The sequence below is a fragment of the Artemia sp. Qi Xiang Cuo genome, chromosome 8 (assembly GCF_049724085.1).
Source record: "Artemia sp. Qi Xiang Cuo chromosome 8, ASM4972408v1, whole genome shotgun sequence".
NCBI classification, from domain to species: domain Eukaryota; kingdom Metazoa; phylum Arthropoda; class Branchiopoda; order Anostraca; family Artemiidae; genus Artemia; species Artemia sp. Qi Xiang Cuo.
Window position 1 is genome coordinate 41865285 of NC_142801.1, and position 26022 is coordinate 41891306.

General features: G+C 35.4%; 1 protein-coding gene across 1 annotated transcript in view; it reads left to right on the plus strand.

Annotated features, from left to right (window-relative positions):
- Positions 1–24783, plus strand: part of e(r) (enhancer of rudimentary) — a 32142-nt gene extending 7359 nt beyond the window's left edge. The window contains exons 2-4 of the mRNA XM_089092969.1: positions 13803–13890; positions 17276–17396; positions 24603–24783. Coding sequence (XP_088949095.1) covers positions 13803–13890; positions 17276–17396; positions 24603–24699 — 306 coding nt within the window. The 3' untranslated portion in view covers positions 24700–24783. The remainder of the gene's footprint in view (positions 1–13802; positions 13891–17275; positions 17397–24602) is intronic.
- The last annotated feature ends 1239 nt before the right edge of the window (positions 24784–26022 follow it).

Below are 26022 nucleotides of genomic sequence, written 5' to 3' on the forward strand. Positions count from 1 at the left end.
TGGCTCATTAACAGCTGAGATGGCGAGGCAAACCCATCTACTGGAGTATTCCTATATTCGAGTAGAGCAAGGTATGGGTCATCGTTTTTTTTCAGCAGACTTCGCGAGAATCTGTTTACATGTCTGGACGGTTTTTTTGGCAAGTCCATTAGATTGTGGAAAGGTTGGGCTGGATGTGACATGTTTGATGCCCCAGTCAGATGTGAATTTTTGAAACTCAGAGGAGGTGTACTGGCTTCCATTGTCTGTCATCAGTGAATAGGGGATACTATGCCTTGCAAAGTGTGATTTGAGCTTTGCGATGACTTCACCCGAGGTCATATCTTTGAGTCTGTCCATCTCAAAAACCCTACTATGATAATCAACCAAAACCTGGTAAGTTGTGCCCTTCTAGCTGAATAGATCTGATGCGACATACTGCCATGGCAATTGCGGTATCTTAGTTGGGATAAGGGTTTCTTTCTGATTGTTCTGACTGAACTTCGAACATGCAGAACATGTTTGGATCATTCCTTCAATATCTGCATTCAGACCTGGCCAATAGACATGCATTCTTGCTTGCTGTTTGGTTTTTTCAATCCCTAGGTGAGATGCATGCACTTGTTTCAGTGTGTTGGACCTAAGTTTCTCAGGGATTACTATTCTCTTGCCATTTTGAAATGTAAGCTCTTTCTGGACCATCCAGTATAGCAAAAGATCTGTACTGCAGAGCTTGAGGCTGCTTGACCATCCTTTGATTACAATGAAGGACAGTTTAGCCAGCTGAGGGTCTTCCTGCGTTTCCGGTGAGTTATGTGTCCCTGACAGGTAGAAATCTAACAACTTGATGAACATAGATTTCCAGCTCCCTATGCAGGCTCTCATCAGTGTCAGCAAGATGTAATTTTGATAACACATGTGCTATGGGTATCTCTTTTCCAGGTTGGTAAGTAAAGGTCAGATCATATGGTTGAATTTGAAGCATCATTCTCTGGATTCTTGGTGGTGCTATCTGAAGAGGCTTTGACAGTATAGCCTCCAGCAGACAGTGATTGATAGTGATGCTTATTTTTGTACCACATAGATAATTGTGAAGTATCTGCAACCAAAACAGTAGCATACAACTCCTTCTCGAGTTGTGAGTACTTCTGTTCAGTTGTGTTCAACTACCTGGATGCATAAGGGATGTCTTTTCCTTCTGACAAGATGTATGCTCTAAGGCCATGTGAAGAAGCATCAATGGTGAGATCTAGCAATTTGCAAGTTGGGTTGAAGAAACTCAGGTGTGATACCATTGACTTCTTGACTGCATTTAAGGCTTCATTATGTTTCTCCTGCCAGATAAATTCCTTCTGCTTTAGAAGGTCTTACAAGTTTTTTTTTTTTCAAGGAAAGATTAGGGATGTATTTAGCCAAGAAATTCAGCATTCCTATTAAAGTGGCCAATTCCTCCTTGTTGTTTGGTCTTGACATGTCATTGATTGCATGCAGTTTTTGTGGATTGGGTTGCATTCCGCTTGAGCTCACAATATGTCCAAAGTAGGACACACTTTGTACACAGAAGTTGCATTTCTCTTGATTGAATTTGATCCCTTTGGCTCTTGCTCTTTCCAGTACAGCGGAGAGTTGCCTATCATGCTCTTCTGTAGTTGAGCAGTAAACCAGTAGGTCCGACGATGACTGCAAACCCGTCTAACCCTTCAAATGCTTCTTCAATTTTCCTTTGGAACTTGTCTTGTGCTGAAATCAAGACAACTGACCCAGATATGATTTATACATCACCTGAAAGCTCTGTAACTGCTTGTATTACACTAGAAATATACACTAGAAGCAGTGTTGTTAATTTATGAAAGTACTTTTCCAGCACTCACAACAAACATGCCAAAACAGTTTTCAGGCCCATACTTTTATTCACATACTCCAACATGTCAACTAGAAGACTGATATAAGAAACAACTGGTTTTCCCACAGGGATCAAACCAGCTCCTTTACATTTAAACATTTGGACATGTGTATTTAAAACAAATAAAAGTAGATATATCAAAAAGTAAGAAAAAACATTTAAACCTTCATATACTTGTATTGAAAACAAACAAAATTATAATATCAAAAAGTAAAAAATGTAAAAAAAACAACAACAGTATTAACTAATTAAACAGAACCTCTATTCCTATAAACATATCTGGGGGTAAAACTTTGCTCTTTTTTATTTTAAGCCCTCTCCCCCCATCCTCTATTAGAAAGTTGCTCCTGCAGAAAATTCCCTCTGAAAAATTTATGCTCTAGAAAGCTTAAAAACCCCATGAAGAATGTCTCCTATGGAATACTTACAGAGAGCCCAGCCTCAATGTAAAGCTTTTTCAAAAATAATTAAGAAAAACTCTAGCGTGAACAGTGAGGTGTTGAAGAGGGGGCAACTCCCTTCATATACATAATAGTTTCTATTTGTTTTGAGTTTTAATGTTGCTCCTTACTTTCAGTTTAGAAAAACTTTTGTTTTTCTAATTTAATTTCTGATTGTTTTCAAACAATGCTAGGAAATCTGGCTCCACCTCCAGAAAAATCTCCCCTCCCCATAGAAATATCCTCTAGACAATTCAATCCTGGTGAAAATTTACTACTGCTACTACTAACAACTCACCACAGCACCAAGCCACCTGAGGCCAACACAGCTATGCATGCTCCTCCTCCATCCCAATCTATTCAAATCCTCCCTATTTACACCCTCCTAGGAAGTTCCCATTTCCTTTAAATCGTTCTTTATGACATCCCCCCACCTGAGACGAGGATAAACTGCTTTCCATTTAGCCCTAGAAGGTTGGCCAAAAAGGACAATCTTGAGCAATGTTTCATCTGCAGAATGTGCCCTAGCCATCTCAACCTGTCTTTCATTATAGCCCTAGGAAGTGGGATTGAACCATATTTTTCTTGTACAGTCTACTGTTTGAAATACAGTCAGTCAGTCAGGTACCCAGAACAATCTGTAAGCAATTTCTCTTGAAAACATCTAGCAAATCTTCATCCGGTTTTTGAAGTGCCCATGCTTCAGAGCCATATTTGACCACTGTCATCACTGTAGCTTCCAAAATTCTAATCTTTGTTTGCAGACTTATCTTCCTATTCTTTCAAACTTTTTTAACTGTGTAAATACACCCTGATCCTTGGTTATTCTACTTTTAATGTCTTCACTGATCCCACCATCTTTACTAATAATACTATCAAGGTAAGTGAAGCTGCCCACCTGATCAATCTTTTCATTACCCAATGTCACCTTTTCATCTTCACTTATTCCTAGCCTTAGTGACTTAGTCTTCTTAACATTAATTTTCAAATCTATTCTAGCACCCTGAACTCACAAAACTTCTAAAAGTTCATTCATTTTGCTCACACTTCCATCTAAGATACTTAAATCCTCAGCATAATCTATGTCCAGGGGAGTTTTACCTCCCCATTTGATTCTGTGGTCTCCCATTGCTTTTCCTCTGGTCCTTAAGACTAAGTCCATCAAAATGATCCATATAAAAGGGGATAGAACACAACCCGGCTTAACTCCTGCTTTAATACAAAACCAGCTGCTAACCTCATTTCCTACCTTAACTGCAGCAGTATTATTCTCAAACATAGCCCTAATCACTTTAGTGTATATGTCTGGTATACCATACAAGGATAAGACCTCTGATAAAACTGTACTGTTCTTCTCTTATAGCTTTGTCTACAGCAAAGTATCATATTACTAAGTAATTTGCTACCTACATAGACCAGACTAATGCCTCAATAATTACCACACTTACTCTTATCACCTGTCTTATACAGGGGTTTAATTGAGGTTTTCCTAAAATCCTTAGGTACTTCCCCTTTTTCAAAAATCATATTCATAATCTTCAGTAACTTATTTCTCACCTCAGCACCACCATACTTAAGAAACTCATTTACTATGCTGTCAGCACCTGGAGCCCTATGTTTTTCTCTTTTTTTTTTAAATCCTTTAAGTACTGTTGCTAATTCTTCCTCACAAAACAAATCTTCCTTCACATCCAAGGTATCACAATCTTTTTCAATATCTTTCCTACAACTCTACTGCAACAAGCATAGCTAACAAATGCAGATAAACAGGCTCAAGCATTTAATTCAAAAACCCAGGACACAACCTTCTTCCTTCTCATTTATACTATAGAAGGCTACTTCTGAATTCCAAGATGAGTCATAAAGTCAGAGAAAGTGCAGTGTGCATACCTGTTAATCTGGCTGGGAGAAAAAGGGTGTGGCATATCCAGCACCTGACATTAGCTGAAGCAATCAAAATCGCCAGAACATACACTGAAACCCAGGACACAACCTGCAAATAAGCACACATAAGCAAAGCAAGCAAGACAAAGTACTAATTTCAAGCTAGAATGTTACACTATTTTTGTTTAGCACATTCTTGAAATGCTCTGCCCATCTCTCTGTTTAATTCATTCCTTATCATTAATGGTAGCCCCGTTCCTATCTTTAACTGGGACAAGTCCAGATTGACTACTCCCTCTCAATTTAATAACATGCCAGTACAATATTTTACTATCATGCATGCCATCTAGCTGCTTCTTCCAGATCCTTGGCAATTTTATCCATGGCCTCCACTTTACACCTCCTTAGTTCATATTTTAATGCTTTCTCTTCTTCCTTTACAATACTTTTTCTTCATATGATCTATCACTCAGATGATTCTTATACATGCCCCTTCTCCTCCCTATTAAACATAAAGCTTTTTCACTAATATTTCTAGCTGCAGTCCTAACTTTCTTACCTAAGACACCATTAGCAACTTCACAAATTATTTTCCTAAAGTTATTCCAACCATCTTCCACATTGTCAAATTTTAAACTCTCTAGTATAGTATTTAACTGCTCCTGGAAAGTTTCTCTCAGATTCTCATCCTGGAGTCTACCAACATCATAACCTCCTTGGAGGTAGTTACCCTCCAAAATTTCAGCTTTAAATTGACCCTAGACACTACTAGATGGTGATCTTTACTTTTAAAATCAATAACAGCACTCCTATATACCTAGTATCTTGTAATGATCCTGCCAGTCTTTGGTTTACTATAACATAATAAATAAGGTTTACTGTCTTACCTTCATGTGAATACCATGCTAACTTATGGGTCATTTTATGACCAAACACAGTATTGGTTATAACTAGATTGTTATACCTACTAAATTGCAAAAGTCATTACATTTTAGCCATTACATTTTTTCTCCTACACCAAATTTACCTAGGCTAGGATACCATCTGTCCCTATTTCTACTGACCTGGGCATTTAAAATTCCTAGTAAAAGCCCCGTATTTCTATCTGGGATGCTGTCTGTCTGCTCCTGTGACTGTAAGTGAAATTCATCTGAGTCACTAGTATCTCTATCAGTTGGTTCCACTGGGGCATAAACTACTATAACTGATACCCTGAACGTTCCTTATTCATCATGAGCCCTACTCCCTGTCTATGTACCCCATCCTTCCTGCCTGAGTAAACAAATTCTATATCGCCTAATTTCATGCTTCCTACCCCTGGGATATGAGTTTCTGAAACTCCTAATAAGTCCATTTCAGACTGTCTGAATTTGTCAGTCAAAATGTTGATACAATAGTCATTTTTATTCTTGATAATTACCCTTAACATCTCCATGCGTAAAATTGAGTCAGCAAAGAGAAAGCAAGACATATAAAAATAATTTTGTATGTGAATTCTGGCTAATTCACCCAGTGTAAAGTTTCTCCTGAAATTTTTACCCTCTGGAATTTTCCAATCACAAATTCTGTCCATGAACCCCCTGCCCCCAGTTGAAAGTTTAACCCCTCGACCCATAATTTATGCTATAAAATATAAATACTATACATAGCCAATGGGCAAATTTTATAACTTAAAGAAGTTTCCTTTTGGACTTTGGGGGGGGGGGGGTAAAGTTGCTTCCTAAGGCATAGTTGTTTGGCTTTTCAACTATGCTGCACAAAATTTTGATCAGACAATTTTTGAAAAAAGGGCATGGGAGAGGGCCTAGTTGCCCTCCAATCTTTTTGGTCATTTAAAAAGAGCACTAAAATCTTTAAGTTGTGTTCATTTGAGCCCTCTCCTAATATTCTTGAACCACTAGGTCAATACAATTACCCCTGGGTAAAATATAAAACCATCTGTTATCTTTTTTCTGGCAAACAAATACAAAATTCCACATTTTTGCACAAGGGACATGATCACAACTGAAAAAAAATTAGCAAACTGCAACCCAGATGTTTGGAAAAACTTGTATTATTGATATCCTTTTTCATTCTCAGTGATTGGATTTAAGCCTTTATTATCATTTTTTGGGATGTATGTTATTACTTTTTTCTTTAAGTTTATTGTGGGTAGGATTTATTTTGGATTTTTTTTCCTTAACTGTATGTATTCTAGCTCTTCTAACCCCCTCACAGAAAGGGGTCAACCATCAAATAGGTATTCAAAAGCTAACATCCCCATTGCTGCCAATGCCATTATAGCTGACATCTTCAGTCTCTAGTGATGACAGCCAGAATAATACTATGATAACATTCTCAGAGTCTCCAAACCCCAAAACTGATTTCCAGCTTAATGATGATCTTCAGACAGATATTAGAAAGCAGAAACGCAAAAAGCCCTCCACAAGCCCTCCTGAAATATCAAAACCCCCAACACAGTTTCAGCTATGGAATTCAAGAACAAACCCATCATCCTTTTCACCTCAACAGTAAAAGGCCTAGTGTTTGCTACCAAAAATATCACTAAAATTAGAATGGATCTATTCAAATCTTAAAGATGTAGTTTCAGTGTGAATTTAATTGAGATTGCTCTCTTACAGTTATGTTCCAAGACAGAAAGGAAGCCTACAAAGCTCTAAACCAAAATAGAATTGGCAATACACCAGTTACCTCTAAATAGTGGACTCCACCTATGAAAAACACGCAGAAAATAGTGAGGTATAATGTCCCAATCGAACTATTAACTGAAGACCTGAAAGATGTTCTCGTGAATAATAAAGGGGGAATGCTAGAGGTCCTTGAAGTCCATAAGATGTGCAACCCAGACGCTAAAGGGTTATTAAACAGTAAGTGTCCTTTTTATCTTACCAGTGAGTATCGAGTTTGACTCATTGTTCCTTTTTGGTCAACCTAAAGCTTATAAATCCTACCAAGAAAAGCCTATTCAGTGCTCAAAATGTTTTAAGCTTGGTCACACATCTAAGTACTGTTCTTCCTCTGACACAATCTGCCCAAATTGCCTTTGTAATGACCCTGTGTCTAGTGGAATTAGATGTTCTACAGCTCCTAAATGCATCAACTGTGAAGGCAACCACCAGTCTACAAATCGTAGCTTATGTCCTAAATATATTCAACAGGCCAAAGTTTTAAGGATAGCCGATCAAGAAAATGTCCCATTTCCTATAGCTGAAATGGAGCTTGCCGAGATTTCCAAAGGACCATAATCTCCAAGAATTAATAAGGTTAAGAAAGAAACCTCAAACCATTTACCCAACCCTTGGCCCTGCACTCTCAAAAATAACCAAAATCAAGGTCAGTTATCTCCAATTGAGATATCTATCCCTCAGCAGGGTATTGACTGCCCTAATGTAATCAAAGCAAGCCCAGCCCTCCAAAATCCTAGATTAAATAAGAAATCATGGGCTGAAACAGTGGCAGCCTCACCTAAGATATCCACTCAAGCAAACACTGTACAAGATAGAAATGGTCCTTATATGTCAAAACTAATTAATATGTGGCATCTGTGGATCAAATCATCCAATCAAATTTGCCCAAAGCCCTAAAAGCTACTTTTACTAAAGATATTGCTAAATACCACTTTTCTAATTCTATCTTTGATGAGATAGGAAAGAACTTGTCATCAATTCTCACCAAATGTTAAGCATATCACCTATTCAACTCAACCAATTGCAATTAAACCGCAGATCCTACAATGGAATTGTGTCTCTTTTAACTCAAATAGACTTGGTGATCTCATCCAATATGCATCTAATAATAAAATTGATTTTATTTCTCTACAAGAGACCAATCTTCATCAGTTTAAGAAAAATCAAAATGCCTGGCTACAAGTACTGCCAGAAAGATAGATCTACCAACAGAAAGGGAGGAGGAGTTACCATCTTTGTGCATGATTCAATCCCTCATTCCCCTCAACCATTAAATCTTTACAGGGATGAAATTGACATCATAGGTTTAATGCTTAACCTGGCTAATGGTAATCATTTTGTTATTAAATTAGCGTACAATCCCCGTGGAAACAATAATATCCAAAAGGTTTTGGATTCTAATTTTTTAGGGAATAATTCTTTTATTTTTGATGATTTTAATGCACATAACCCACTTTGGGAACAAATAGCCTATAGCAACAAAGCAGGAAGAGGCATAGCGAAAATTTTGTCCAATATTCTGGATACTTTGATTTTCACTCCATTTAATTCCCAAACCCAGTATAATATTTCATTTAATACTTTCTCTACTATTGACTTGCTACTTGGTCCATCTTCATATTATGATCAAGTTCCGATGGCAAGGGTTTCCTCTCTGCAATCTGATCACTCTGCTATTCTAACGTCATTTAAAAATGTATGCTATTCTCCCAAACTCCGCTTAGCAACTTTTAACAACTCCAAAGGCAATTGGCCCCTGTTTCAGGAAATATTGAAGGAAGCTGAGTTTTGCTTTATCTCAACTAATTCTGATATTAATGCTATTGAGTCCAACCTGAAAACCATCGTGTTACAGTCAGCTAAATCTTCCATACCTATGACGAAGCCATAGGTATTTTCTTTATAAGTCACTTATATTCTTTATAAGTGTTCCAGGAGACCCAAGAATTAGTGGAATGAGGAGACTATGGTTGCAGTATTTTTAAGATTCACAACTTTATTAGCCAACTCAATAGTGGTGACCAGTATAATGATGACCATAAATATGATATCATGCAGAGTGGATCTCCAATTTCCTCAGATCAGATAAAAGCAAAAGATTTTTCTGATATTTATATAAATGATTGTTCTGATTCTCTTTTCTCTCGACCTCCATTTTGTACCTTGCCTCATACGTCTTTACATAAAAGGTCCTTGATGGAACCATTTTCCTAGATGAATTTAATGCAGCACTTAATTCCCTTAATATTAAATCTTCCCCAGTCATGATGGTATTTATATTAAATGGATTTTTGAGTCCTCAGTTTCTTCCGTACTGCCCTCATAAGTCTGTTTAATCTTGTTTGGACAAGCCAAAAGTTCCCAGATGCTTGGAAGATTGCCTGGGTATTTCCAGCTTTAAAACCTTCTTACCCATCTAGTGGCCCCTATTCTTACTGACCTATATCTGTTTTACCAGCCTTCAGTAAAGTCCTTGAAAGGCTTATTCTATCAAGAATCAAGTGGTTTGCTGAAATTAATAATCTTTTTTTCAAGTAAACAACCAGACTTCAAAGAAGGACATAGCTCTGTGGATAAGATCACTCACCTTGAAACTGATGTTTGTATTTCTCTTAAAACCAGACTGGCCACAATGGCAGTCGTGTTTGACTGGTCAGGCTCCTATGGAAATATACTCCATGATAGACTGATTGATCTTTTAATTAACCTGGACTTTCCATACTCTTTCATAAGATTCATGAAGTCCTTTTTAAATGATAGAAGTTTTTATTTCCAAGCTAATGAGCAAAGGGAAAAGACGAGTCTAATTACCAGATGTCTTCCCCATGGAACAAATCTGAGGCCCCTTCTGTTCAATTTTTATATTTCAGAATTTCAATTACCTCATTCATTGTTTGGCCTTTATGCAGATGATTTGATTATTTCAAAGTCTGGAAAGGGTGTTGTACTTTTTCAAAGCCTTATTTGACAGGATGTAAGATTAGTTCAGAGATTTTCTTCAGCTTTTGGTTTTCCAATATCAATACGTAAAACCAAACCCATTAGATTGGCTAATTGCTCAAGAGATCCTTCCAATCCACTTCAACTTTTCTCTAGTAAAATTCCATATTGCAACTCAGTGGAGCTACTTGGCTTATGAATAGATTTTAAAATGTTATGGCATTTACATATTAATTCTTTGAACTTCATGATCATCTGGAGACTTTGTGTTTTAAAAAGACTTGCTGGAAGCAAATGGGGATGCCACCCTAAAGTTATTTTGGATTTTTATAAATTATATATCCATTCTAATCTAGAATATGGTATCCAATTCTTCTCAATTCGTTCCTCGTCTGCATTTAAAACGCTGGAGTCTTTACAAAATTCCGCTATTCGAGTTGCTCTGGGTCTGCAAAGGCATACTCCTCTGTCTATAAATTAAAACAATGATCTGGTTTGGTTTCCCTAATTTAAAGAGCATCCAGTCAAAGGAAGGAATACTTTTCGCGAATTCAAGCTTATGGAAGCAAGCATGCTGTATAATCATACCTTTGCTTTGAAGTCAGCTTGCACTAATGCCCATTCATCTTGGAATCAGTTTCAACTGGAGGTCCCAAGTTGGACGCAGTATTCCCCCTATGCGTATGCTTTTAATGACACTCTGCCTTGGGAAATGAGTCCACTTATTTGTCAAGCAGAACTTATTCCAATAAATTAAAACCCAGAGACAATGGGGGGGGGGGCGGCTAGGAGGTAGATGTTGTTATCATTGCAAAAAGAAACTACTTCTACTGAAATATGGCTTTCTTGATTGTTGAACAAGCGTAAGACAAGGCTTTTTTTTGCTGAGTTTGACCTCTTTTAGAAAGTGATCCATGGAACAAAGGAAACTGCTCACAATCATCCATACACTGCAATTGTCTAAGCCAATGCATTCTGGTTGTCCATCTTGATACATTCTCTCTGGAGCTTTGACTCTTGGAGAAACAAACATTGGTGGAATTGTCTGACCAGTTGCAGATACAAACCATAACATTGTGGTATTCTCCCCTCTTTCTGCCAACACATTCTGTATCACCTTTTTTGCTCCCTCTTTAGCAATCACATTTGGGGCCTGCACACATGTGGGTACTCCTGTTTTGTCAGAGTTCCAAGTTCGACCAGGATGAAAATGATACTTGTAATACTACTGCTGAATATTTTGGAAGAAGGTACCAATCACAACAGCATTAAAGCCAGCAGCACGGTCAAAAACGTTCAGAAATTAAATAAAAAAAACAAGTTTTTTCAACTGAAAGTAAGGAGCAACATTAAAACTTAAAACGAAAAGAAATTATTCCGTATATGAAAGAGGCTGTCCCCTCCTCGACGCCTCGCTCTTTACGCTAAAGTGTTTTATTGTTTTAAAACAATAGAGTTGTGAGAAAGAGTCAAACTCTTTTCATATTTTCAAAACCCTTTCATATTTGGAATAATTTCTGTTCGTTTTAAGTTTTAATGTCGCTTCTTACTTTTAGTTAAAAAAAACTTTTTTTTTCTTTAATTTCTGAACGTTTTTTAATTAATTCAGGTTTTGATTTTCGCTTACCGTACATGAATAATTAAAACGAAATTTGCATATTATTTTTACTCTTTTTTTTGGTTAAATGGCTTTCTTGAAAGTTAGTTATTTTTATTTACGAACGTTTTTATTAGTTTTTACTGCAGACACAAAACCCAAGCTCTTCTTCTGAAATAGCTGACTGATTAAAAATGTGCTTTGGCCACTCCATAAATATTGTAGATGTGCCCTGTTGATAACTTGGATGGATATAGCGTCTTTCGATGTAGTTCAATATGTGCAGAAATTTCCAGCTTAATACCCTTAGCTGCTCATGAGACATTTAAGATACGCCGTTTTGACAGTCAGGATCAATGTATAAAGATGGATAGATCACTGTATATATATATATATATATATATATATATATATATATATATATATATATATATATATATATATATATATATATATATATATATATATATATATATATATATATATATATATATATATATATATATATATATATATATATATATATATATATATATATATATATATATATATATATATATATATATATATATATATATATATGGTCAGGATGCAATTGTGTCTTTTGATTTAGTTCAACATCCCCCTTAACATGCTCAGAAAATTTCAGCATAATGTCCTTTCCTAATCGCGAAATATTTTAGATATACTATTTTGACAGTTTTGCAAATCCAAGTTAAGAAAAAAAAACTGCTATTTTTCGAGCCCATTTTGCCCAGTAAGTTTTCTTTTACATTAGGTTCTCCTTCGCCCAGATACTTAGCTTTTGGTGCTTTTCCCAATTGAAAATAAAATTTTCTTGGCCCATTTCCAGGGGTCCATGTCCCCAATATAGATTTTTTTTTTTTTTTTTGCGTATTAAGATTCCCTTGACCATTCAATACATGGGTTAAATTTTAAGCCATTAAAAAAAACAAAGTTTGTTAACCCTTTTTCATGGGAACCAGTGTTTTTATTTCTTCTGCATATGGGTCCTCTTGGCCTAAGCACCTAAAGATTTAAGTTTTGTGCTGATCAGAAACATAGATCCATTTTTTTGGGGGGGGGGCATCCCCCAAACTAATTTTTATGGCAGGTTCCTCCATTGGCCTAGGAGCTTCTGCTGCAAGTTTCAAACTGACAAAGGCCAACAAGTTTTTGGCTCACTTCCAGGCCCACTAAACGAAAATGAATGGTCCACTTAGCATAGGTAGCTCTAGCGAAATCTACAAAAACTGAGCCATTTCGTACGCCAAAATTTTGAAGGGGCCCATGCCCTAAACTATGATTTCTGTCATACATTGGAATCCTCTTCACCAGGGAGTTGCAGTTTTAATTTTCAAGCCATTCTAAGAAAAAAATTTGCTGCCTCTTTTTCGGGGGATTATTTTTGTTTTCTTTTTTCCTGTGCATTGGAGCCCCCTGAGTCCAATTATAATTTCAGAATGTATGTTTTGTGCTAAAAGAAGAAGAAGTAATTGGCTTCTTTTTGGGCCTTTTTCTTTAGGGGAAGTGTCTTCAGGTCAATTTGTTTTACATTAGGCTCCTCTTGACCCAGGGACTTGTGTCATTAAATTTCAAACTTATCAGGGACAATAAGTTTTTTAGTCCATTTCCAGAGCCCATAACACAAATCTCAACCTGAATAAATGCTCCATCCCTTTATTCCTGGTAAAGATTCTTGAAAGTTTCAATTGCATTGGAAAGACGTTTTTAAGCCCTTTTGGGGACTCAAATTTGGGATATCAGTACCCCCTCCCCCAGATACGTATTTTTTCCTGTAAACTTTGTATGGAAGGGATGGTTGTAGAAACTTAGTAAAAGGATCATTATATTAGAAATTGAAAGTACTAGTGTTCTTTTTTAAGGACTGGAAGTAATAAGTAGCTGAAAGAAGTGCAATTAGTCTCCCTTTTTCCCGTAAAATTTTCGCTACCCGGCCCCTTGTGACTCCCAAAGATGTCCAAGAACAATTTTCAGATAGTTATTTTTGTCAAACTATTGGAAGGTTCAATCCATCTTCCTCCAGGGATAGTTATACCCTTGGGGCAAGGGTCATAAAGTATGCCAATTACCAATTGCTTACATGTGGGTTAGTGAATGAAGGTGGTACATTTCATATTGGGTGTCCAATTGGGTTGGAACTTTCAGGGGTCATTTCCATGTTGCTCGTGTAAGCTATGACCATTCTTCCAACATTATTTAAGCTCTTCTTATATTTTGAGTATAGTAAGGGAAACAGTAATGGTCACTTAACTGTAAGAACCTATAGCATGAAAGTTATTTTCTTGACTTGGCTAATTTTGACATTGAACCCTCCAAATAGTATGTATGATTCCAGTGTTTTTTTTCAGTCTCATACAATTCTGCTGATACAGTCATCTGTTAAACCAGAATCCCGAACATATAGTGATTTTGAGTCAGTCAATGATTGTATGGAAGGTAAGTTTAAATAATATTCACAATTTTTTAGGATGTAGATGGAATAAGATAATTGATAAACATTTTATTGTGACAGAATTTATGGCGTCAGGCTGCTGAAAACTTAGGACTTTATATGCCACCAGTCAACCGTTTATCTAGGTTTTCTCCTAGAGTTGTGTCTGCTGAGCTTCTTTTTAAGGAAATCAACAAACAGTTTTTCAGGAATAGTATCATTGGGAGACCATTTTAAATAGAGGTGCAGCATCTTGAAAAGCTGCTTTTCATTGTGATTGCTCATCTGCTTACAGAAGCTGCTTACTCAGTGTGGGGATGTCTCCTCTTGTAGGTAATCTGCCATACTGTGCTTCTGTGTGTTTGATATGTTGGCTTTATAACTACCTTACACGTAGGGATAGATTATCAAAAGGGGGGGGGGAGGGTTTAAGTACTCGTAGAAAGCAAGTATTGACACCACAATATATCTTCCATTTAGAGGTGGTAAAGGCAATCAATCTTTGCTAGAACTCACCCTCAAGGCCCTATTTTGGATCCTTTGGAGTGGTGCCAGTAGGTTTTGGGAGTCCTTACAGAAACTGGATCTCTATATTCGGCAATGTGTCTGGAACCGTGGGGAGGATTCAGGAGACACGGTCGGAGATGGGACAAAGACTGGCTGAAGATCGCCGGAGAAGCTGCAGCCGACAGGTCCAAGTGGTGGTCGGAAGTCATCCCAAGATCCTTTGGTGCCGGGCGGGACAGTTCATCGTCTGGTTCCCGCCAAAAGTAAAAGTAAAGTAATGTGTCTAATGCTTTACTTGTGCAGAGCAATAATTAGGCTGGACGGTAACTGGCTCGTAGTGCATTCCAAAGAAAACATAATACTATGAGCAATTAGTGTGGTGAGTCAACACAGCTGCTTTCATGTTTTTTTATTTATTTTTTTTTTCTTATTTATTTATTATCTTTAGTATGTTGCACGGTAACAATAGTAAATGAATACCTAAAGTTTTTGTTATTCCTTGAGTATGTCCCTTGTGCAAGACTAGATTGCCTCTAGTCTCTGATCTTTTGACCTGTCCCTAATTTTATAAGCCACGAAAAAGATTGTGCCACAATAAAGTGTCATTTTATGCCACAAGATAAGAATTTTGGCCAAATAGAGCCATAGTGCCAGTAAACGAAAATTTTGAAATTGTCAATTGACTGGAAAAAGTATAAAAGCCGTATATAAAATTCACTCCTCACGTAAATCCCCCTGTCCCAAGGATCTCAAGCTTCTTTTATACAGAGTCAGGCAATACACGCCAATTCACGTTTCAGTTTTCTGGAGTTTCCACCCCCACTCCCTTCCAAAGGGCACGATCTTAATTTGTATTGTAAAGATCCGTGAAAAATTAGCCAAGAAATAAGTATTTTGTTTGATTCGTCGTTTGAGGTTCTATTTGAATATAATAATCATTTGATCACAAATAGAAGTAAAAAAATCAAGGAGAAGTACAAAAATAATTGTTCTCTTGTAAAATGAAAACATTCCGTAATCAAAATAAATTCCTTTGTAGGTGCCTGGAATAAGCATATCGTTCTACAGTAAAGCTTTTTTTTATTATTTTGGAGAAAGTAGTTGACCTAGACGAATGAACTTACATAGATTTTCAAGAACTGATATTTGAACTAATTCCGGAAAGCTTCGTTAACCTGGCTCTACTTCATTCTTTAAATTATAGATAAAAATTTGTCTAAAAACCTGTTTTTTGTGTAAGGGACAGATGCTGTACCTTCGGGACTGAAATATTTTTTATTTTTTTTTCTGCTGTCTAGATAAATTATGCTTGTTTTTTTTACCACTTTGACAAATTTCCAAATGTGTTTATGTCTGATAAAGGACTCATCATATTATCCTAGAAGCATAAATAGACCTTTTTCAAAGAACGGGAGCGAAGGCCATATCTAAGATTTTTTATGGGGGGGGGGGCAGGGATACAAAAAAATCTAAAAGACGCATCAAAAATTTGTCTATGTACATTTTTGTTATGTGTTTACGAACCGGAAAAAAATTTGGCGTGGGGGGGGAGTCAAACCCGATAATCCCCCCCCCCCTGGATACGGCCTTGACAGGAGCACATGATTTTGATGAAACTCTGTGTAAAAAATCCAGGAATGCAAACATACTTAAAACAGGTACTTTTTGCATAAGTGTTTCTGACATTATTGTGAATGAAACTTACATGTTGCATAAATCTGACATGTGGCGAAGTTACTGATGTTTCGTGGGAAAGTTTAAAACTATATTTAATGCCCGATGTTAACAAAAACTCATGTTAACCTTTTCAGTTTTATCTCCGATGTTAGACAAAATCTTTGGTAAGGTTTGTTGTGTATATCTAAGAAAACTAAAAACTAACCAAAATTAATTTTAGAATATGAAGTTTTTCTGATGAAAGAAAAAAGCAACCTTGAAAAAGATTTGCTTCGTAGTCTATCCAACATATGTCTTCAAAACTAGCTTTAAAAAAAACTTGATTTGTAATATTTTCCTATTTCATCGAATGCTGGAAAACTAGTGCTTTACTAAAACTGAATTTGTTTGAATGTTTTAGAGAATTTAAATTATATATTAAAAGATATCGATATTCATGGCTGGTGAAAGATTATTGAGAACTTTATGAATTAATCTTCCAGTTTCTGGATGATAGTAAAGACTTTTCTCATCTTAAGTCGACATTCTGGTTTTTGCGTTTTTTTGTTGTTTTTTTTTTCATTGAAGTACAATTTTTCCAGAATTCTACGAATGTAGGGAAATATCACGAGTCAGTTTATTTTTTCTATTCTTTGCATCAGTTTGTTTTTCTTTTGACAATACTTCGCCCTTTTTAGATTTATTTACCAAATTGGATTTATTTAACACTTCAGTTCATCAAACGCAGTAGTATTAAAGTTTAATGGGTATGCACTGTCAAGAAATTTTTGTAAATGAAACTATAATGTGTAATGTAAATTTTTTGAATGTATATGTAATTTTTTTCAAATAAATAGGATACTAATTTTGCTAGATTCAAATATCAGAAAGACATCCTGATTTGTACTGCCTTGTTTGCCTTGTTGCTTTGTAATAAATAAATTGAATACTGAGCGTTGTTAAGATATGGGTTTTCTAAATTTTTTTCACTTTGTTTTGGCGTAGAAGTTTTGAGTTTCCTTTCTCCGTTTCTTTACATGTTTTGTTATTTTATGGCTGTTTTTTTTTTTTTTTTTACCCGTTGAGAACGGTTTCCAGACGTATCATTATTTTATTGAAAAATATTCTCGTTTTTTAAAATTTTCATTTCGTTTTATTTGGAATTGGAAAGGCAGTGTGGTCTAATAAATTATTTAACTATGATTTTAAACAAAACTTCCGTTTTAGGAGTATGCAAACTGTACGAGGAACATTTAAAACGACAAAATCCTAATATTCCATCAATCACTTATGACATAACACAGCTATTTGACTTTATTGACCAATTGGCAGATCTGTCTTGCTTAGTGTAAGTATAAAATATCATTATTTCTATTTATCTCTATCTCTGCCTTTCTGCCTGTTTTTTTCTTCTTTTTTTAATTCTGTACCACTAACTCGTATTCCCATTTGCTATGAAATTTTAGTGAAGGTCTTTGTTTTTAATGCTTCACCAGATAAGTACCTTACAAAGATTAGTGTTTTAAAGAAGAATAATGTTGCTGTGGTTAAGGTAGAAAGTGAGGTTCGGAAGTTGGTTAGATGTGGAATCAGCAGAGTTGTATGTTACCCTATTAATATAGATTATTTTGATGGGCTTTGTTCCAAGACTCGTCAAAGACTCTGCACGAACATAGTAGTAAATTTTAAACCAAAACTCGCCTATGCTTTTGACAATTTGAGCAACCTAAATAAAAATTTTAGGGAAAGGAATGAATTTTTGGAGGTTTGAGAGCTCAAGGTGCTAGAATAGGTTTGAAAATAAATGTCCAGAAGAACAAGTTTCTTAGTTTAAGAATAAATGGAGAAGAAAATTAGATTTTGAGAAATTTTACTGAGTGAATAGTTTAATTACATAGATAGCGTAGCTAGTTGAAAAGGTGGACTGAAAAAGTAGAATGACCTAGACGATAGTGTGTTTCTACGGAATTCAAAGAAGCTTTAAAGAATATGAAAATAAGTCTCAGAATTAAGGTTAAGATGCTAGAAGTCACAGAAATCACAGTAGTCAAGCATGGTTCTGAAACGAAGGGGCTTCAAAGGTTGAGAAAAGAATGCTAGACCTTTCTTTAGAGAAATTGTTCACGGATAGTTTTAGGTATTCCTTTCAAAGACGTTATGTAAAAAAAAAATTGCTTGGGAATCCGGGTTTGATCGAACTTTCTAGGGCTATAACGAAAGCAAAGGTAACATGATTAGATTATTTCTTATGGATGAAAAGCTGTCAAAAATTGTGCGTTTCGTAAATACAGCTTGGGTCAAAGGAAAGTAGGATGTCCTTGAATGGGACGGGAAGATGTTGTCACAACGATTTGAAGTAATTTAGAATTTCATGGGAGGGATTAAAGAAGGAATCTCTGAACAGAGTAGAGGAGGAGTGGATGATCTGTATTGGCCTCATTCGACTTGGTGCTGCGACGGCCGAGGGAGAATAGCCGCATTGAGACTAATAAATTGTGTGATAAAATTAAATGATAAGATTTATTTTTGCGTTGGTCATTGAAGTTTGAGTAGCATTTGAAAATTGAAATTACTACTGCTGTTTGTTGGGCTGTAGTCGAGAGTTAATTAAGTAAAGAAATATTTCTGTTGCTCTAGGTCTATATGCAAAAAGTGAATCAGTACATATTCTATTAATCCTTAAACAGACCATATTATAACTATTGTATCCAAGGGGAATGTTTTGGAGGAAAAACTGGTTCCAGTATAAATAAAGGAATTTTCGGGAAGAAGAAACTGTCGATTTCCATTGATTTTTCAAAATAACAGAGCATCAGTCTTGCACGTAAAGGAAAACCTTCGAAACCAGATATTTCAAATTTGTTTTTATAGAAAATAACCATGTTTTGTTATTGGTTGATGTGGGGATTCTTTGCTTCATAGTATCAAAAGCTTTTCACCGGCTGAGAAAAATATTTGTTATAAAGTTATTTTCTATCGACAGCCAGAATCCTTTGGCCCCAGAAAACACGAAATCGAGTCGCTTAAATCGTTGCCTATTTCCTCGTCTAAACAAGTTTAATCTATCACAACCCAAAAAAGTCTATCCACCCTGATAAGGCTGGAAATTCAAATGTTGAAAAATATCAATTATGCAAAGAGTATGACTAAAATCTTAAATGAACTTCACTGCTAGTGATAAAAACAAATAGGGATACAAAATTCTTTTGAAAATTATGCCTAAGGAAGTTTAGGTTGTCGGTTCTTTAAAAAAAAAACCTGACAATTCAAATTAACAAACTTGAACTTGAAGTTTTAGTGAATCAAAACTGTAAACAATATACCAATTTTTGACAAAGGTAGACAGAGAGGTACAATTTGATGCGCCTCCTTTATTGCAAAAACGAAACCAAAAAAAAAAAATATATACACTCCTTAAAAAGAGAAAGAAGAAGAAAAAGAGGGGAAAAATTGACTAAGAATCCCCAAATAATTTACAAAATACTAAAATAGCCCGACACTTGAAGTTGAATGAACTTTCTTCTTAAAATTATTTTTATGCGTGAATAACGACGGTGATTCACTTATTAATGCAGATAACTTGTAATTATTCGCAATGAGAGGAAGTTGATAACTTACACTTAATCTCGATTTCTTATACTTAACTACTACTACTACTAACAACTCACCGCAGCACCAAGCCGCCTGAGGCCAACACAGCAACGCGCGCTCCTCCTCAATCCCAATTTGTTCAAAGTCTCCCTCTTTACACCCTCACAGGAAGTTCCATTTCCTTTAAATTTGTATGACATCCTTCCACCCCAACCGCGGACGACCTGCTTTCCGCTTAGCCTTAGAATGTTGGCCGAAAAAGGCAATCTTCTGCAATGTCATCCTTTATCCGCAGAACGTGCTCTAGCCATCTCAACCTTTCTCTCATTACAGCCCTAGAAAGAGGGATTGAACAAACACTTTTTGTACAGCCTACTGTTTGAAATACGGTCAGTCAGACGGTTACCCAGAACAGTCTGCAGGCAATTTCTCTAGAAAACATCTAACAAATCTTTGTCCATTTTTTGGAGCGCGCATGCTTCAGAGCCATATTTGACCACTGTCATTACTGTAGTTTCCAATATTCTAATCTTCATTAGCAGACTTATCCTCCTATTGTTCCAAACTTCTTTTAACTGTGAAAAAACACCCTGAGCCTTGGCTATTTTACTTTTAACATCTTCCTTACTTCCATCGTCTTTACTAGTGTCTTTACATCGTCGTTACTACTTTACCTTACTCCCATAATACTACCAAGGTAAGTGAAGCTGTCCATCTGATCAATCTTTTCGTTACCCAACGTCATCTTTTCATCTTCACTTATTCCTAGCCTTACTGAATTATTCTTCTTAACATGAATTTTCATACCTATTCTAGCCCCCTGAAGTCGCAAAAACTCTAAAAGTTTATTCATTTTGCTTAAACTTTCATCTAGGATGCTTAAATCATCAGAATAATCTAAGGCCAGGAGAGTTTTTCCTAGCCATTGATGAATGACATTGTCTGTTTTCAATGAAAAGTTTCACTCCATACGAAAAATGCTCTTTATGTAGGACCTTTTAAAACCACATTCCTAAATTAAAATGGAAAATTTTTTTTAATCAAGAATGTCAGTAAATAAAGAAGATTTTTTAGTTTCAAATCATTTTTCGATCTTCCTAAGGTATGCTAGAAGATGGCCTAAAATTCTTACTGGTTTATTCTGGACAATTATAGCCCTCGTAGGTTTGAAAAGAAAGTCAACATCCAAACACTCTATTTAAAATTGCAATCAATTAATGCAAAATACGAAATTCTCGTGATTTTGTATGGAAATAAAAACTTAAATCTATGCAAACAGCCAAAATTCCTGGGCACTGTTGATCTAAGATGTTTGCTTTTTTGCGCTTTAAATGACAAGGTTGAATTTTATGTTCTTAACTATCTGATAACATCCAATCTTATAAGGAAGAATTTCCAATATGACTTCGGAATTCTCCCAAAAACCCTAAATTCAGACTTCCCTAGGTTTGGAATAAATCGATTGTTGGTAATTCCAAGAACTTGCATTCAGACTAACTGTTTCCAGGGATCAGTTAGTTTGAGCGCTCAAACTAATTGCTCCATCGTCTGCAAACGATATTAGCAATTTATAAGACCATTTAAAATAAAAAAATATAACAACCATGGAGAGATTCCCGTGGAATCTCTAAATTTTCAAATGGACAAACAATATGTGATATAACCAACTTGTATGTGATATACTAACCAAGAGCTGTTCGACGTATTGTGTATATTTTCCAACTTAATCCAAACGATTTACATGATCAACTGTATCAAAATCTTTTGATGCCAAAAAAAAATATTACTGCCAAATCGTCATCATTAATAGTCTCTCATAAAACATGGTATAAAGCAGCTTACTACATGCTCTGTTGATCTACCACTTATAAAAACAATACTGATTAGAAGAACAAACCTTTGTATTCAAAATAAAAAATGAATTAAGTCTACTTTTTCTTCTTTTTTTAAATTCTTTAGAAAACTTAATAAATTAGTAATAGGTTTATAATTGTTGAGACCATCTTCATCACCTTTTTTAAACAAGTATAAACCATTGGAGACTTTAAGGCTGTTTAGGAAAACCCCATTTTTGTTATACAAGACCTGAAAATATGTAAAAGGGACTGACAGAGCACACCAGTTATATTTTTAAATTGACAAGTATATGTGGCTTCGTATCCAGTTGAAAAACTGTTTTTCAAACTGGTAATGGCTTTGTGGTATTCCAATAGCTGAATAGGGTACATATAAATAGTCGTGTTAACTTTATTTGGTAAACAATTTCTATGATCATGTGTCCCTGGAGATTTGAACAGCTAGAAAAAGATCACTGATTCCTTTAATTTATCCATTAATATTTAAAACGAACAGACGTCTAGCAGTCATGTTCAACATTATCTGCTTGTAAGCGTAAATTATCTCGTTAGCTATCTGAAGCTTCGTCTCATTGTTTCCTTCTTTTTTTTCTTTTTTTTTTAATAGACTTTCTTTATTTTACTACAGGTGATTATGTCGTTTGTTTTCTAATTTTCTCGTATTCAGAACGGAACATTGCAAATTTTGTGTGCTTTAAGAATTTAAAAGCTATTCTTCCCCACCTGATAGTCAGGCAATGGAGGAGAATAGAGCGATAAGAAGGCAAATACAGTATTCTGGGAAATCAAACGATGCATCAGTTGTATTCGGTCCAATGATTGGAAGACACAAAAGAAGAATTTTCTTTTTAGATTATTGAAGACGGATGGTGTCTATCCCCTTCTCTTCCCCCTGGCCACTTCTATAAGCACAATATTAATGACATTTGATGTTCTTCTCTAGCTATGGTACTGTTGGGAGAATCTGATTCAAAAGTTTTTCCAGATAACATAATGTGCTCATTTGCTGGTCCTTAAACTTAATATCCGGATTGAAATTAATTATTTAACAATTAGTATTTTTGAACAAAACGTAAATTTATCATTAATGTTAAGATTTCAACTCGAATCTTTACTTTATGCTACTCGCTGTAGAAATCTTCTCTTTTTTGAACTAATTTTGTACACCCAAACTATGCAGTTGACGAATTTATCCATCGTTGGTCCCCGCATAGATAATGTTCGTCTCAGACATGAAATAGATGGTGTCTTATTATTTATGTTGAAATTTTCTCGGAAGTAAACTTTTTTATGATTACTATTTACCTGCGACTGTATTCCAGCTCGGCGCTGCAATACGGATTGGTCCTACTTGCCACTATTAGTGGTTGTATGACGTTTTTTATGACTTAACTCCTGTAGCGCTTATTGGGGGGGGGGGGAGGACATAAATTTTTGAAAAATATTTGATATTTTTATTGAAAAATACCTGTCCTTGGAACTTTCAATGGAAAAATTGAAGAGAGAATGAAACGCCCCCCCCCCCCTACATTTTGAAAAATGTACTTGGTCCTCCTCCCCAACATTTCCGTGAATTGGCGCTACTGTCAAAGTCAAATTCTACAAGATAAACATAAATATATCAGAGTTATTTATAATACAAAACTGGTTTTACTTACTGTCAGTACTGTAAAGTACTAAGTTTAATGCTTTAGATGATGAAGGTAAGAAAAAAGAGTAAAATGAGACTATCATTTAGGGTGGAATCATCAAGATGGGATAATGCAGCGATTGTTAGAAGTTGGAATTCAAAAACAGATTGGTTTTGGCACTTTTAGACATAGACATATTTATTGACACACTCGATATAGCACTAAGAAGCACTAAAACTGAGCTAATTACAAGGTACATAAAAAATGCAAACACACGAACTACAATTACTTTATGTTGTTAAACAGACCCGTGAAAAAGGGAACAAAAGAATGCTGATACCGCGTTATGTGGCGGTAAACTGGCTCCAATGTGTTCTGTCTTCTGGTGAGTGTGTTCAGCAGTGCGGTCGGGGGGAGAATACACCTGTGTTTTGAGCTTCTTAGATTGTCAGATGTGTAATATGTCACTACGTTCTGTTCGGTAGTATAGAACAATATGAAATGCATGATTAAAATAAGACAGAATTAGCATTTTTCGAAAATACATAGAATAGAAAGTTTTGTCAAATGTGATAGGTATCGATTCTATTATATCTTATTGTTTTACCATCAAACATTTCGTGTTTTTTGTTGTCGAGAGCTCCGTTTTCATGAATAAGAGATATTTTTTTTAACTAATTTCAATCGTTTTGTTTTTGCATATTGCAATATCACAGTACGTTAACAAAATGCAATCCTTGCCACTAATGCTTCGACCAGATTCCGTTCCATCAAGGTTGGGTACTTGTATGATATACCCGCTACCTAATATTCTTCATCTAATTAGAACCTAGGATTTTCATAATTTTGGGATTTTGGCATCAAACTATGATGAACATATAAAACTTTATTAACACAATTATGGGAAATCCAAGGTTCTAATTAGATGAAGAATATTAGGTAGGGGGTATATCATACAAGTACCCAAGGTTGTTTTTTATTTGAGAAATAGTGTTGCTGTTATCGATTTTTATTTTACCAATTAATTCCTGTTGGAATCGACAATATCGGATCTTTTGCCTGCAGTTTGCAACCCCTGTCCCTCCCCCTTAATAAACTTGCCTGATGGTAATGTTTTACCATAGCTAGATGTTTTGGATGTCTCGGTGAAATAAAATTAATCTTTGTTCTGTCAATGACCAGAGTCAAAGGGTTTACTTCAAAGTAAAAATATTATATTTAACTTTAAAAGTTTTGGCTTGGGAGGGGTATAACACAAACCCAAAATTGGAATCCCAATTTTTCACAACGAGTTTCTAATATGTCCAAAAATTTCCTGATTAATTCTGATATGTATTTTTTCTGTTGTTTCAGTTAAATGAACTCAAGCAACACATAAGACTAGAAATTCAAATCCTAATTTTTCACAATATATTTCTAATGTGTCAAAAATCATGCTGATTAATTTATAATTTATATTTTCTTCCGTTTTTTTAGTTACATGAAGTCAAGCAACACATATGCACCATACAATAAGGAATGGGTGAAGGAGAAAATCTATGTTCTCTTGAGAAGACAAGCTTCGAAATCTTAGCGTGTTTGCGTGTGCATCTCTAAATGTTTTTTTTTTAGTTTTGTAATGATAATGCTGAATTTAATTACAAAGGATTATGATGTGCTAGCTTGGAAATTCTATCTCTTAAGAACATTTTGCGCAAAGACCACACTGCCTTTGAATATCTAAAGTAATAAGGAAAGATTTGAGGAAAGAGGTTTTTCCTGAAGACAGCGGACAAAACTAGCAATAAAAAATTAGCAATAATAGGTGAATGTTAGACTGGCCAAACACTTTTTGCTGCAATCAAAATGCATATAAACAAATTTTGATGTAACATAAAGATTTTTTGTAACTCCCCTTCCTGGGGAAAAAAATCCTGGATCCACCCTTACCCATATGTTAAGAGTGGCCTAGTAATGTATTAGATAAGTCGATTCATGTGGACAGGGGAGGTTTCTTATCTCTTTTGTTTTTGCGGCAAGAAAGAATATTCGGAGTTATAGGTTTTTTTTTTCATTTATACACTGCTTTATAGCAAGAACCTGAATTATTTGGATTGTTGATTACACCAGAATCTGTATTTTTCCTTTCTGTTTTTATTATGTATTTTCATTTTCTATCTACATATTTAAGTGTTAATTCATAAAACAAAGCTTGAGCTCTCATGCTGTGTAAAGTGCGGTAAGGATGTACACGAAAGCTTATTCCTATTAAAGATTTTTTAATATGTCGTTTCTATCTTTTAGTGCGCTCTGCGCCTTTTAGACTGATTTTTTGAAAATCGTAAAAATTATACACAGGGAGAAACTTTTCAAATTGGACTCTTGCTATTATATGACACTTGCTATTAGATATCTGTGGTCAGATATCTAATCTGTCAGAAATCTGACTAAATATGTTTATTCAGCCAAACAACGACCAATAAATTGTAAAATTAATTAATTCTAAAAATTACTTGGCAAATTATTTCTAAAATTGACGAAAACAAGCAGTAAAAAACCTAGTTAATATCAGATAGTCCTGTTAAAGACTTTTGAGTATGTCTTTGCTGTCTTTTGAACGAAGAAACTTTTTGAAAGAATATCTTGTGAGGAAATGAACAGTGTAATTGACAGTGCAGCACAGTTTGCCAAAAGGATGGAAGTGGACCCAGAGGTTGATTTCATCAGACACCATCGTCGGAGACTTGGACCATCTCGTTATGACAGCCAAGCTCACAGTCAAGCCGATATCTCAATGCATCAGTTCTTTAGACAACATTTCAGAATCTTGCTTGACAAGTTGACTACAATGATGGGAGATAATCTCAGAGCTTGCCTTGCCGACTTTCTGCCATTTTGCACATTACTCCAGCCTCCT